General features: G+C 52.1%; 1 protein-coding gene and 1 non-coding gene across 2 annotated transcripts in view; one reads left to right on the top strand and one right to left on the bottom strand.

Moving 5' to 3' along the window:
• The window catches only part of CYTH1 (cytohesin 1), an 80,143-nt gene extending 67,426 nt beyond the window's left edge, over positions 1–12,717 (bottom strand). Inside the window, exon 1 of the mRNA XM_064582776.1 lies at positions 12,568–12,717. Coding sequence (XP_064438846.1) covers positions 12,568–12,589 — 22 coding nt within the window. The 5' untranslated portion in view covers positions 12,590–12,717. The remainder of the gene's footprint in view (positions 1–12,567) is intronic.
• LOC123854799 (small nucleolar RNA SNORA63) lies at positions 5,038–5,168 on the top strand. Its single transcript, XR_006793358.1, has one exon. It is a non-coding gene; the product is annotated as a small nucleolar RNA SNORA63 (small nucleolar RNA).
• Positions 12,718–14,789: the final 2,072 nt, after the last annotated feature.

Consider the following 14,789-nt stretch of genomic DNA (forward strand, 5'->3'; position numbering starts at 1 on the left):
CTGGGGTTGGGATTTGCCTTGAATCCTTATAAAGGTGACCGAGGTTATCTCTGCACATACAAATGTGAACTGATAAAATACACATTTAATAAACCGGATACGTAACAAGCAACCTGTTTTTTCACTCAGCATCACGTGGCCATTTTTTTTTAAATATTTTATTTATTTATTTTGACACAGCGAGAGAGACACAGCGAGAGAGGGAACACAAGCAGGGGGAGTGGGAGAGGGAGAAGCAGGCTTCCCGCGGAGCAGGGAGCCTGATGCGGGGCTCGATCCCAGGACCCCGGGACCATGACCCAAGCCGAAGGCAGACGCTTAACGACTGAGCCACCCAGGCGTCCCACATGGCCATTTTTTAAAGAGGAGCCTGATATTCTGTAACACAAACATATGACAGCGTGCTGAAGCATCTCCTTCCTGATGGGACAGTTAGCGCTTCCCAGGTTCTGACTCCCAGAGCCACACTGTGGCTCACGTCCATGCTCACATGTCAAACTGTCCTGAGAGCCCCATTTACTCCAAGTGCCACCAAGTCTCACAGGGACTGTTTCCCTCAGTCCCGCTGCTCCCGGGTGAGGTGACCTTGGGGATAATACAGAGAAGGAAAATCGTGCAAACGTCCTAGGGCCTATAAAAACCCCTTTAAAAATCAAAACTGACTTCTAATTATGTACTTTTCTCCAGCAATTGAGTTTTTAATATAAAGATATGTTATTTTTATAATTTTTTAAAGTAGAAGTTTAAATTCCTCTTAGCAGAGTGCTATAAATACATTTATGTGTTTAAGAAAATGGGAGCTTAAGAAAGAACAGTAATATTTAGCCAAAAATTCGGTTTTGTATCCCTGAAATCTATTGGGGGTGGAAATTAAACCGAATGAGCCCTTACCATGAGTCTGTGGAAGAGAAATAGCACCTAGCCTGCTTCCTCCACACAAGGAGATGTCCATCGTGTGACTCGAGGAAAAGGCAGAGGTCTGGGAAAATAATTCCCAAATCATGTCATGCCAACATCTCCATCTAGAACAGTGAACTCCTTTTTCCTATCGAGCACCATTGTTCAGGGATGCTTCCGTTACCTGAAACCAGGAAAAATTCTCCTCACTCTCAAAGAAAGTACAGAAACATTCCTAAGAATTGGGAGCAATAACACAGCCTCCCGACTGAAGACGTTCTTTGTCCTGGTAATCTGATGACAAACAGGGCTGCTGAAGAGCAGAAACAGGATGGACGGGTCAAAGTTTGCTGCTGCTTTGCGCACACTCTCCTCTACCTTTGAATTAGGAATGCTCTCTAGAACCAGAAATGCTTACCACGACGAGACAAAGTCTGTACCAGTCCCGTAATCCTTACTGTCCGCACGGGAGGACGAAACTGCCCAGGGACAAGAGCACCAGGGTGCGTGTGGGTGGCAGAACAACGGCCCCAAAGATGTCCACTTCCTAATCCCTGGAACGAGTGGATCTGCTCAATTACGTGGCAAAGAGGAACTGATGCAGATGGAACGAAAGTGGCTAATCAGCTGCCCCGGAGGTGGGGAGATTTCCTGGGTCATCTGGCGGGTCCCATGGAATCACCAGTGTCTCATATGGAGGAGGAGGAGGCAGGAGACTCAGTGTCAGAGTGATGAGACATGAGACAGGGTTTAGCGGTAACTGCCGGCTTTGAAGATGGGAGGAAGGGGTCAGGAGCCACGGGATGCAGGCAGCCTCCAGAAGGTGAAAAGGGCAAGGAAAGAATCTCTCCAGGAGCCTCCAGAGGGATCAAGCCCTGCTGACACTTTGGTTTTAGCCTAGTGAGACCCATTCCAGACTTGTGACCCCTGGAACAACAACATAATAAATTTGTATTCTTTAAAGCCAATAAATTTGTGATCATTTGAACAGTAGCCACAGGAAGAGAATACAGTGCAGCTGCTCCTTCCGTCTCTCTTTGGTACTGAGGGCGTATGTTAAGTCAGAGCCGCTTCCTACCATTTCCTTTCCTGATTTGTTAATCATAAAAAAAAAAAATCAACAACCTATGTCTCATCCTTATCAGACATTTGTCAAACACCTTAACACTTCCCAGAAGAAAGTGAGTTCACACCACAAATCACCTCACTGTGGAATACATCAGCCCCTCTTTTTTTTTTTTTTAAAGATTCCACCTATTTATTTGACACAGAGAGACACAGCGATAAGGGAACACAAGCAGGGGGAGTGGGAGAGGGAGAAGCAGGCTTCCCGCTGAGCAGGGAGCCCGATGCGGGGCTCGATCCCAGGACCCTGAGGTCATGACCTGAGCCGAAGGCAGCTGCCTAACAACTGAGCCACCCAGGCGCCCCTATATCAGCCCCTCTTAAAAAATTTCTCTGCCACACGCATCTTTCAAGAAGAAAATAATCCTATCTTTCGTCTAAATGTTCCTTTTTTAAGATTTGTACTGACTCTCTGAATGCACAGAAAGCAGCAACTTAGTAGTGAGGAGCCTCCCACACTGGTTATCGCCAGGACCAGTGGCAGCAGGAACCGAGCCCCCAGATGAAGCCCAGAACAACCCAAGAACGAAATGGGACACCTTACGTGTGCGGTAAAAGGGCTACATTCGAGTTGCAAGTGCAACTCACAGGCAGACACGAGCAACGTCAATGGCCACCATGTTCCTGTCAAACACAGACGGGGAGCGGGAGGACGGCCAGAGCAGTTCCTTCCACAAACTCCTACGAAGAGCCTACAAAGTACCGGGCCCGGTGCCCCTCCAAAGCTGGAGGAGACCAGGCCCGCGCAGTAAACATGACTGGTAGCAGGTGACGAGCCACGGGGGGTGAGCCTGGGGAGGGGCGTGCAGGAGGTCTAATGAGCTGGGCAACCTGGGCAGGTCTCCCCCGGGGGAATGGGAACTGGGGCCAAGGCCCGTGGGCAAGGGCATTAACCATGAGGACGTCAGGGCAGAAGGTGTCCCGATCCCAGGGAACAGCCAGAGAAAGGCCCCAGTGGGGGACAGAGTCGGGTGCCTCCCAGCGAGTGGCTGAGCAGGAAGCCTGGAGATCTGTGAGGAGTCGGACCTCGGGGTGGGGGGGGGGGCGGGGGGGCTCTCTGAGGTCAGCAGACGCAGAGGAGCCCCCCTGTGCACACCACGGACACAGCCGGAGGGTGTGTTTTCTAGAGTTAAACCACAAAGCCTAGGGTGGAATCCCTATTTTTGTTGGGTTATTATAAATCCAGGAAATAATCTTCCAATTATAATCCTCAGAATCTTTTCAGAATTTCATTTCCTCCATGCTTTGTCTGGACACAGAGGGAAATCACTAAGGTCTTTATCAAGTTACTGAACAGAGTGAAGGAGGCCCCCCTTTCACATCAGGACAAGTCACGGAGAGAAGGGAGAATGGCCTGGGGAGGAAGCATGCCCGACAAGGCCACCACGACCCCTGGAGGCCGGACTCCCAGGAGACCACCCAGGACACCGTGGAGCTGTGCGCCAACCCATCACTGTCGCGTAGGGCCCTGCCACAAGAGTGAGGGGCCCCAGGTGGAAGCTAGGAGGTGCGCCCCAGGCCCCCTGGTATCCTGAACCACAGTCCCCCTGCAGGAGCTTCCACAGCCGGTAAGAGCCACTGCATGAAACCTGGTTTCAGAACTCCTCCAAACACAGCAATAAATCGGCGTCCTCACTGCATGAAGCTTAGGAATCTAGGCCTCCAAGTCTGTTTCTGAAGCTGCAGAGCTGAAGTCCTGAATCAGAATCCTTGGTGACCCCACCAGGGACTGTCATCCTGATGAGGCCTGGTGCAAAAACGAGCCTCTCCTCTGACCGCAGACAAGGCTGCAAGGTCAGTGCTGGGCAGGAAGACGCTGGAAGATACTCTGTCATTCCCCGGAAGAAACACTACTCGTCCGCAGTGTTCTCCCATGTCACTGCTGAATTCCGTTTTCCAATAGCCTGTTGTTACGTGTCACCATAAAGGGTGAAAAGGCGAGGCAGTGGCAGGACAAGGCCCCTGCGAGTGGCTGAGGTCTTCAAGGGGCAGGATTACCAACCTTAACCTTTACCTGCTTACCCGGATTTCTCAAGAGACTCCGGTTGCCCAACCGCCATGTGAGCTCTGCTCCAGGGGATCCTCGGAGGTCAGGCTGGGACACTCCCGTTGGCACCACACCAAGCCCGGTCCACCAGAAGCCCTGGGAGGGAACACTGGCCTCCAAGCCAACACTACCCAACAGATGAAGGAGGAAGAACGGCCTCTCCTGTGCAATCCTACAAACTCCTCAGATTTCCACCCGAAAACTAACAAGGGGCTCTTTCCATCCAAATCTGCTTCATAACCCCTAACACGGGTTTTAACCACAACACTACCCAAAATCTACCAAGACACAGAACTCTGCACCCCCCAATTCCAGGAGAAAAGACAGAAAGTTTAGAAAGCTTCTGAAAAGCATATAAGGTACAGAAAAGGAGAAAAGGGATCTGAAACAATGGGCAATAAGGAGCAGGTGGTACAGCAGAAGCGACTTGGCGTCTGCGAATATGGTTTCCAGTGGTGGACCAGCCCTGAGCGAGGGCGCCTCGCACACCCAGCGCCCCCCGACACCGTTCCTCACCTGTGGACGGACGGGGCTGCCGTGAGGGCAGAGCAAGCTGCCGACCACTGCTGTGCTCTGGAACGCTCTCATCACATCTGACCCCAGGGTCAGGTGTGTTCCCCCAAAGCAGCTCTCACCCAAAAACAAAGTGAAAACTGGATCACCCCAGGTGCCCACGGCATTTGCTCACATCTCGTCAGAGCACCTGTCGCATACTCTTGCAATTTTTCAACATGTCAACTCCCCTACACTATGAGCTTCCTGAAAGCAGGCCTGTATCTTAAAATTCAAGCAAACACCCTGACACCAAGAAGGTAAGGAAAACGAGGTTGAGCAGGCAGATGGATGGATGGGTCGCTGGAAAACAGTTCAGATGGCAAAGAAGAGAATGGAATCAGCTGTTCCTTCAAGCCTGGATAACCAGGGTGATAGGTAATGGAAATAAAAGTTTAAAAAAAAAAAGAAAGATGATGCAGGATCTAGTTACAATGTAGCTGTAAAGTGCTGCCTTGTCTTTGCCCCCTGGTCAAAATAAAGCTGTTACCTTTCTAGCCCTGTCCGCCATGGTGCTTAGCAGCCAGGGATGCATGGTCTCAGACATGTTTACCAAGTAAAACACTGACTTGAGGGGCGCCTGGGTGGCTCAGTCATTAAGCGTCTGCCTTCGGCTCAGGTCATGATCCCGGGGTCCTGGGATCGAGCCCCACATCAGGCTCCCTGCTCAGCGGGGAGTCTGCTTCTCCCTCTCCCACTCCCCCTGCTTGTATTCCCTCTCTTGCTGTATCTCTCTCTGTCAAATAAATAAATAAAATCTTTTAAAAAAAATTAAAAAAAAAAAAAGAAAGAAAAGGGAAGTCTTGGGGGAGGACTGGAACGGAGAGGCAGGAGAACACCTTCAGATGGGCAGAATTTGAGATGGCGACGGAAGGTCAAGGGGAACATCCAGGCAGTTGAAAATGCAAAACTACAGCTAGAACGCCAAACATCCTCTTCACTTCCGTCAGCAGGACTGCCGGAAGCCGTGTGTGGAGCAGCGCAGAGCTTCAAGGACCTTAAGCTAATAGGTGCCCACACTCACGTGGTCGGGCAGCTGCCGGCTGTAACAGCCCCAGACAGAACGACCATGAGCCTGGTCCTGCTTGAGCTTCACAGTGCGCCGTGCATGAGTACTGTAATTCAATACTGGCTCGAAAGAGTTTTCAAAATGTTTATTAAAAAGAGTCTGTAGGGGTGCCTGGGTGGCTCCGTCGGTGGAGCATGTGACTCTTGATCTTGGGGTTGTGAGTCTGAGCCCCACGCTGGGCATAGCACTCACTTAAAAAAAATTATAACAAGAGTCTATAAAGACGTACAGTATCCCCGAATTAAAGCAAGTCTCTCCATTCCACATTACCTTCTAGCTGCTGCCCTCTCTGCCCACCAACAGTCCATTCATCTGAAAGAGTAATATGTACGCCTGCCTGCAAGGCCTCCTTTTCAGACATGGCTCTGCCCAGCCCTTTAATGGGGGGCAAGACGCCATGCCCAGGACAGCACCCTTGGCCCTCTTCTTGGTCAGCATAAGATCTCCTCACTTCCCTGGGCTCCACTCCCACTCATGTGCTGCTAGTAAGTTCTTGGGTTCTAGCGACAAATCCAACTATCTAAATGGACCTCTCTCAAGGGATGGTCTCTAACCTCCCCCCCCCCCCCACCCCGAGCTCCACTCACTGTGTCCAAAACTAAGCACCTGCATTTAACTGGAGACCCTCCCCAAGCAGTCACCTGAGACAGCAACCTGGCATCATCTGGAACCCTGCTGATCTCCCACAATGCTATGTCTCTCCCAAACCCTGGTAACCAATCCCATGCTTTTAGGTCCTTGACGTGTCTTGTAGTTACTGCCCCCTTTGGCCCACTCCTACTGCCTCCATCAGGCCCTCCTCCCCCAGCGCACCAGGATGGTTGCAACGGCTCCCTAAGGGTCTCCCCACTGCCCATGGGAACCACACCAGACAGTGGGATCTTTCTAAAATGCAAAATAACCATCATGAAATACCCCAGTTCAACCCCCTAGGCTCCTCGTGGCAGAGACCAGTCCTTGGTGACACACAGAAGCCCTCCATGACTCTGTCCTCCTCCCTAGAGCCTGTCTCTGGCCTCCTAGTCTCCAGGCACAGAGAACCACTCAGCTCCCCAGGGGGCCAGGTCCCCTTCCCTGCTGGCCCTGGCTCACTCCCTCTGCTTGAAATATACTGCTCCACCATATTCACCTAGTTAGCACCAACTCAGCTTCCAAACTCCAGTTCTAGCAACTGTCCTCTGTTCAATCCGGCTCCGCCCCAACGCCAGGCAGGACTATTCCCCCTGCTTACCTAGGGTTTTCACATACACACCTGCCACATCCACTCTGACCCTCTCCCTCACAGCCTGCCACCACCCTGTCCTCTAGGCTCAAAGCATCCCTGACAACAGGGGCCGCATGGTGCAGAGTGGCGGCGGACGCCTGTTGACCCCACAGACACACCGCCTGCCAACACCAAGCCCACAGCAGCGCTACTGAAGATGAACGGGTTTTTAATAACATCACACCAATTCCATCATCCATACCCAACGGTAATAATTACAATGTGGACTGTAACAATGCCAGAGAAAGGCACTCTTCTGAAAGAGAAACCTTGAAGACTCAAAAAAGAAAAAAAAAAAGTGAAAAACAGGAAAAGACTCAGATAAGGAAGGTCATGTCCTGACCCTTGTTACGGGAGCCAGGCGGCACAGAAAGCACCGCATAACCACCTCACCGTCACAAAAACAGAGACACATTGTCACACCGTCCTGGATAACGAAGAGTAACAAAAATCCCCTACACAGCCTTCAACCCATCTTACGTTTTTTCGGTCAATGCAAAGAGAGAGGCAAAACAACATTACCAGCAGTTTCAGAGGATGTGGGATTCACTTCTTGAACGTTTCTAAATAATTTTCCACCTCCTCCATGCCTCTATTATTGCAACTGAAACTAAGCAACAATAATTAGAGAGACAATCAAGAAGCAGTGTGGCAACAAAGCCAACGGACAGGTTCAGGCAAAGTACTCTTCTTCAGGAGCCCACTGTCCAAGCCTTTCATGTGGGAGGGTGAGCAGGAAAGGGGCGGACAGGCCTTTGGGCGGGGCGGGGGGGGGGGACTCCAAGATGAAGCTCCAACCTACGCCTCACTGTCCAGACACACACACACACACGCGCGCGCGCGCGCGCGCGCCTCCTCCCTGGCCGAGTGACCTACATGTGTTCTCTCAACCTTGAAACCAGAAGGCACTCTCCTTCCAGTTCTTTCTATAGAACTACCTGATCTTGAATGCATGAAACACATAAGAAATCATCTATTTGGCAAGATTCTTTGATTGGTATGTGGGACATTTAGAAAGGAGCAGGCATGAGCCTTAAGATCCCATAGACTGACCCATTTATCAGTATAACCCAGACCAGCAAGAGCTACCTAACTCACAATTTCTCCTCTAAAGGAAACATTTGTATTTGGCCAGAAGTCAATATATGGGTTGAGAGATCATCAATCTTTAATCGAAAAATTAAAGAGACATAAACAGGTGACTACTACAATTGGTCAAAATCTCACTCCAACCCCAATCAGACTGAGTATGTATTTTCCCCATGCTGAAAATATCAGAGTGAGAAAAACAGTCACTTGATTTGTTCGAGGCCATAAAAAAAAGAGTTAATCTCAGTCAAGTAAATAAAGAAACCAACATCCCACATGAACAGGCAGGTTCATAATACACAAATACAAAAAAGAAATTTTTTTCAACCTAGCTGGTGATCAATAGATTTAATGAGGTGCCATTTTGTAACCATTACGTTGGTTTAAAAAAAAAAAAAGCTTTCAAATGCAAATCCTCACCAGTGGCAAAGCCACAGTGATACTCAAGTGTGTCACCCCATACATGGCTAGGAACAGGGTAAATTGGTACAGCCCTTTTGGAAAGCAAACTGGCACCATGCATCAAGAATTCTAAAAATGTTTATCCCCTCTGACATGTTAATATCACCCCTGGAACTCTACCTTAAAGACCACAAAATGTTTAATTATGGTAACCTTATGTTCCAGATTTTCTAAGAAAACCCTGACTTCGTAATTGTATTCTTTTCCATAAAAACAAATCACTAAGTGTATAACTAAATTCAAGAACAATGAAAGACACCAATATCATTGAAGAACAAGGAAAATTGGTTTGGCATCCGGTCAAACATGTACAGAAGAGTGTTCTTGTTTCTGTTTGGGATGGAAAGCTGAAGACAAAAACTCACTCACTGAATATTAACTTTTGCCACATGGAACCTGGTTCAGTCTATTATTCCCTCAACAGCTGCTGAGCTGCTTCTATTGGGTACCAGGCCCCATGTTTGTTCTGGAAGCACAAAGATGAAACGGCCCATCTCCCCCACACGCAGTGGGCTCCCACTCACCATCCCACAGCAGCAACCGTGCCCGCCACCCTCATTTCATCTAATGAAGCCTCAAGCCTCATTTCATCTTCAGATGGTGGAAGTCGTGCCCTGGCTAAGATAACATCTCCACGCCTTCACCGAGAAGCATACTTCTTACAGGGCCAATTCTCCCTCATGTCCAGACTAGGGATAAGTCTGAAGCTCATAAAGAGCAAGAGGAGTGGAAGTTGTGTTTGAGAAGTAAAGGCCATAAATGGCACTGTAGGTTCAGAGACCTTAAGAACCTACGCTCAGAAATTTGATGATCTTGTCAGAGTTGTGATGCAGAATCATCACCACTAACACTTCCAATGTCACTACCGATGGCCCTGCCCATCTCTACCCCACAGCCTGCCTGTCCTGAGAGAGGGGGACGACACATGCGCACCCTCTGGAGCAGCAATTCCTGGGGTCAGAACCTTTTGAGAAGCGAGCTAAGGAACCTCCCAATACGCAGATTCACAAAAGCTTCCCCATAAAACTTCAGAAGGGCTCCAGAGACCCATGACGAGGCAGTCTACAGGTTAAAAGTATCTGCTCAAGTTCAGAAGTCACCAAGGGGAGTGGTCACGGAGTCTTTTCTTGGGCAAGGTACCCTATGAAGGCAAAAATACCTCTTCCTTCTGCAAAAAGAACTGGGAAGTCCAGGAAGAATGGTGACCTAAGAAGATTATATGAGTCTTTAAAAAAAAAAAAAAAAAAGTCCCAATTATTTCACAGCGTTTAGAAAGACACTGGGGGGGACAAAGATCCACCAGCCACAAGCAATAGGAACATCTTTCTTCAAATGTCAATTTAGCTTCTAGAAAATCACTAGTTCCACATTTTTCAAAGATAATTAAGCTTGAAAAGGACTTGTGTCACAGTCCAGTATGTCACACCACACAGGCGGTGCGAAGCACACTGTACCTTTCTAGGGGATTAAGAACCTCTGATTTAACAATCTGGTATTACAGGGAGTGTCTACAGGAGGAAGGGCTTCGAATTCAATGGTGCAGTCACCGGATCAACAGAACACCGAAGAGTCTGCGGTCGAGAAAGGCTGTTGTGTTGGTTTTTGAAATTCTCTGTAATGGAATAGGGAAACTCTAAAACTCATCCTCTTTCTTTAGCATATTATAAATGAGCTCTGTTCCAAAAGTTTTTTAGGCCAAATGGCAGCTAGGAAATCATAATCATCTCCCCAAAGACACAGGGTTCAGAACAGTGGTAGTGTCCTGGGCTACCCACGGCAAAACAGAGGTTCTAGCTTCTGAGGGAGCGTCCGGGCAGGCATTCCATGTGCTTGAGTCCGTAGCACACAGCTGCTTCTGAAACGTGTTATATGAATAGCTGTCTTATCCCTCGAGGTAGATTCACTGTAAAACCTAATGGACAGGGCGCCTGGGTGGCTCAGTTGGTTAAGCGACTGCCTTCGGCTCAGGTCATGATCCTGGAGTCCCGGGATCGAGTCCCGCATAGGCTTCCTGCTCAGCTGGGGGTCTGCTTCTCCCTCTGATCCTCTTCCCGCTCGTGCTCTCTGTCTCTCATTCTCTCTCTCAAATAAATAAATAAGATCTTTAAAAAAAAAAAAAAAAAAACCTAATGGACAACTCTAGAGACTAAGGAAACCCTAAAGAACTGAGAAACTTATTCTTCATATGACCATCTTAAGCTATTAGGTACTTTTTGTGTGGTGAATGCTACGAGTAGGGAACCTTTTTAACTCAACCTTCTTAGTTCCTCCAAAATACAAAGAAGATGACCTTTTTAGCTGTATAAGGGGGAAGGATAAACTTCTTTCTCATGTTGACGTGTGGTCAGCAGAATATCCGCCCCCAAAGATGTCCATGACCTAATCTCCAGAACTCTATGTTACCCTATGTGGCCAAAGCGGGATTACCCCTGCAGAGTTAAGGTTGTTTCGCTGGATCATCCTGGTGGGTCCAATGTAATCACAAGGGTCCTAATAAGAAGCAGCAGAGGTCAGAGAGAAAGAGAAGGGGGTACCTGCTGGCTTTGAAGATGGAAGGTGGCCCAGCCACAGAATTAACATGGCCTCTAGAAGGTGAAAAAGGCAAGGAAATGGATACTCCCCTAAAACCCCCAAAAGTAACACAGCCCTGCAAACACCTTAAGCCCAGTTAGACCACATTTGGACTCCTGACCTCCAAAACTATACAATCATAAATTTATATGCTGTTTTGAGCCACCGAGTTTGTGCTAATCTGTTACAGCTGCCTTAGGACACGAATGCACCCGCTTCTATTTACCCCTTCCAAGCACAAATTCATGTCATGCCTGTTGGCAAAGCAGCCACTGTATTAAAAGCAACCAGACCAAGAGCTTCCCGCCTCGCCTGGTGGGTACAAACACTAGCAGAGAGCAAGAAGAAAGTGTGGCAGGACCCTGGGGTCGACAGATTAAATGGCAAGAGGAGATAGACAAAATAGCAGGCAACCTGGAAGAGGCTCCTCCTGGGCAGAAAGAGAGGGAGGGAGGGGATGAAAACCCTCTGGGACCAGCCCGGAGGTGTTTCATCTTGTTGGTTTTTTCCCCATCCCAAAAGGAAAGCACAGAGGCTTTTACTTGGCAGGTAACTAGGGACAGCTGAGGGTGGCCATCCCCAAGGCGCTCTGCACGTCAGGCTGCCAGCGGGTCTTCAGGGCAGCTGCACACTCCCCGGTGCGCCGCTCAGGGTCAAGCTGCAGGTCACAAAGCCACCTCTTCCCCGTCCACAGCTCCACCACGACTTACTCGTGCATGAAAAGAAGAAATAAGACCTGCCTCAGCGAATACGCCAGGAACGGGCGCCCGAAGCCACACGAGCACGTTAAACTCTGCTACCAACCCACAGAAGTTCACCCCTTGTTCGAGCTGCCATTCTCGATTCCTCATGAATACAATGTCAATCAATTACCTAAAAGCATTTCAAAATAGCCTTTGGCGAGCCCTGCAGTTTTGAGCGCTCGGAGGGAGGAATGTCCTGGCCGACCGGCACCAGTTTGGGGGATGAGGTCAGCAGGAAGCGGGGTTCGGGAACTGTCAGGTGGGACGCTGTGCAAGGTGATGAGCTCACCCGCGGCAACGCAAACTTGGGTGTCCCCGACGCGCGGCCGGGCGGTGGCGGGGCGGGGGGCGGGGGGGGCCGGAACCGCTCGCCGGGGAGACGGCGGCCGGCAGCGGGGCCGGCGCCCGCCCGACGGCGCCCGGGTCCCCACAGCTCAGCCGCCGCCCCGCCGCCGGGGAGGCCCGTGCGCTTCGGGGTGGCCCGCCGAGCGTGCCCCCCGCTCACAAACAAAGACGCGGACCCGGCACACAACTTGCAGACCCCACCGAGGCCCGAAACTAGGGGGCCACCGCGCGACCCCCGGCCCCCGCCCCGTCAGGCCCCCGGTCCGCGTGCCCGATCCCCGCCGCCCCGGTTCCGCCGGCCCCGCGAAGCGCCAGCCGCCCGAGCCGCCTCGGGCGCCCGGGCGGACACGGCAGGAAGCGCGGGAGGGGGCGCCCGCACCGCACCGCCGCGGGCCGTACTGACCGTAGCTGTCGTCCTCCTCCATGGTGCCGGCGCCGGGCTGTGCGCCGGGTCCCGCCGCTCGCCCCTCGCGTCCCGCCGCCTCCGGCCCCGCGCGCCTCCGCCCGGCTCGGAGCCCCGCCCCCGGCCCGCGCCGCCGCTGCCGCCGCCGGCCCCTCGCCACCCGCGGGGCGCCCCGCCCGCCGCCCGCCGCCCGCGCGCGCCCCGGCACGCGGCCGCCGCCCGCACGCGCCTGCGCACGCGCGCCCGCCCGGGCCCCGCCCCCTGGGCCGGAGGCCCCGCCCGCCGCCCCCGCGCGCGCCCCTCCCGGCACGCCGCCAACCCCAGGCCCGCGCCTGCGCCCGCGCGCCCGCCTGGGCCCCGCCCCCTGGACCGGAGGCCCCGCCCGCCGCCCGCGCGCGCGCCCCTCCCGGCACGCCGCCAACCCCAGGCCCGCGCCTGCGCCCGCGCGCCCGCTGGGATCCGCCCCCTGGACCGGAGGCCCCGCCCGCCGCCCACGCGCGCGCACCTCCGGGCACGCCGCCAACTCCAGGACCGCGCCTGCGCACGTGCGCCCCCCGGGCCCCGCCCCCGGCCCCGAGGCCCCGCCCCGCCCGCCTCCGGGGGCTCCGCCCGTTTCGGGTTTCGCAAGGGCGGCGCGGCGGGCCAACTGGCGGGAGGCCGCCCACAGGCGCACGGTCGCGTCTGGCCGCTGAAGGGCAGGGTGGTCCTCGCTGACGTCAGCCTCGAAGGTCATGTCGGCCCCAGCTCGCCAGGGAGGGCCCTGTCCTTGGCCAGAGGCCGCAGAGCATTTGAATTCATTGACTTCTGTGATCTAAACCTCAGCCCCATGAGTGTCCTGACTTCACTGCTTTTATACATCCCTTTATGAGTCCCCTGAATTTTCTTGGATCAAGTTTCAAAGGGAGGCACCTCATCTCCCAGCATTTCAGGATTTTCGTGACCCTGATTCATCATCCCTGAATCCACACGTTTCTGGACTGTTCTCTGCATGTTTTATTTGCCTGCGCTAGGCTTACCAGTCCCCCTGCCGCTGGTAAGGTGAGCTGCCCTTTCCCGAGCTAGGGCAGCAGCTCTGCACCTGGAGGTTGGAGACTTCGGCTATCCAGGTGCTGTACTCCTTAACAGGTATCTGCTTGCATCAGCCAGTGAGGGGACACAAGGACGACGAACTGGAAAGACCCTTGCAGGACAGCCTGTCCTGAGAGCTCTCAGACAAAGAAGCTGAAGCCTAAGGAGGTCCAGGGGCCGGGGCACACATAGAGCTGAGCCAGGACCCGGCAGTGCGCGCTCTCTCCGGGACTTCTCCCAATGTTACCATGCTAAACTCCACCCACCGAACCACGTTCCTACGTGGCCTTTTAAAGTAATTGCTCAAAAGACAGCAAAAAAAAAAAAACAAAAACAAGGGATCAAGTGAGGCACTAAGAAATCTGGAGGCTGTTTTCTCTGTGACAAAAAGGAAAATCCCAGTGATGCAGGATAAGAGCCCCAGAACCCACAAGCTCCCTTCCAATGACTCATGACTCCCCACCCATACACAGAGCACCACCTCAGGAACTCCGTGGAGATCCACAGACTCTGCAGCTTGAGATCAGTCACAAAAGGGAGGTGAAGGTGAAGGACTCTTCCTGTGGGCCTTTCTGTCCCCAGTCCAGCGCTGTCTTGGCTGACTTCCCTGCTGGAAGCGTTCCTTCCTGAGTGTGCCAGTTTGTCCACAATGATAGCTCACAACTTTTATGGACAGTTTTAGCGTCTTTTAATCCCCAGTGCACTACCTTATACTTGTCCACTTTAAAACACTCACTGATAGATACAAATGCTGTGTAGATGTGTTGCTTTGTGTAAAACAATTTTTCTGGAAGGATACACAAAAAATCTTAATGGGGATAAACTGGGAGAAAGGGAGGTTGAGACCTACTTTTCATTCTGTATTTACTTTGTCATGGTCTTTCTGTGCTGTCTGGTTGTTTTAAAACATGTGAATGTATTTTTGTTGTTGTTGATTTAGAAAAAGAAAGAAAAATGCCACTGTTCTAGCCACTCCAGATGCACAAGCTCTTTCCTGCTTTGGTGCTCGCCATAAAAATTACAAGAGCCTTCGGGCTCCTGGGGGCTCAGTCGGTGAAGCGTCTGCCTTCCGCTCAGGGCATGATCCCGGGGTCCTGGGATCCAGTCCAACGTCAGGCTCCCTTGCTCAGCAGGGAGTCTGCTTCTCCCTCTGC

Source organism: Mirounga angustirostris, unplaced genomic scaffold, assembly GCF_029215605.1.
Source record: "Mirounga angustirostris isolate CCGP_5_RB_7025 unplaced genomic scaffold, mMirAng1.0.hap1 SCAF_17, whole genome shotgun sequence".
NCBI lineage: Eukaryota > Metazoa > Chordata > Mammalia > Carnivora > Phocidae > Mirounga > Mirounga angustirostris.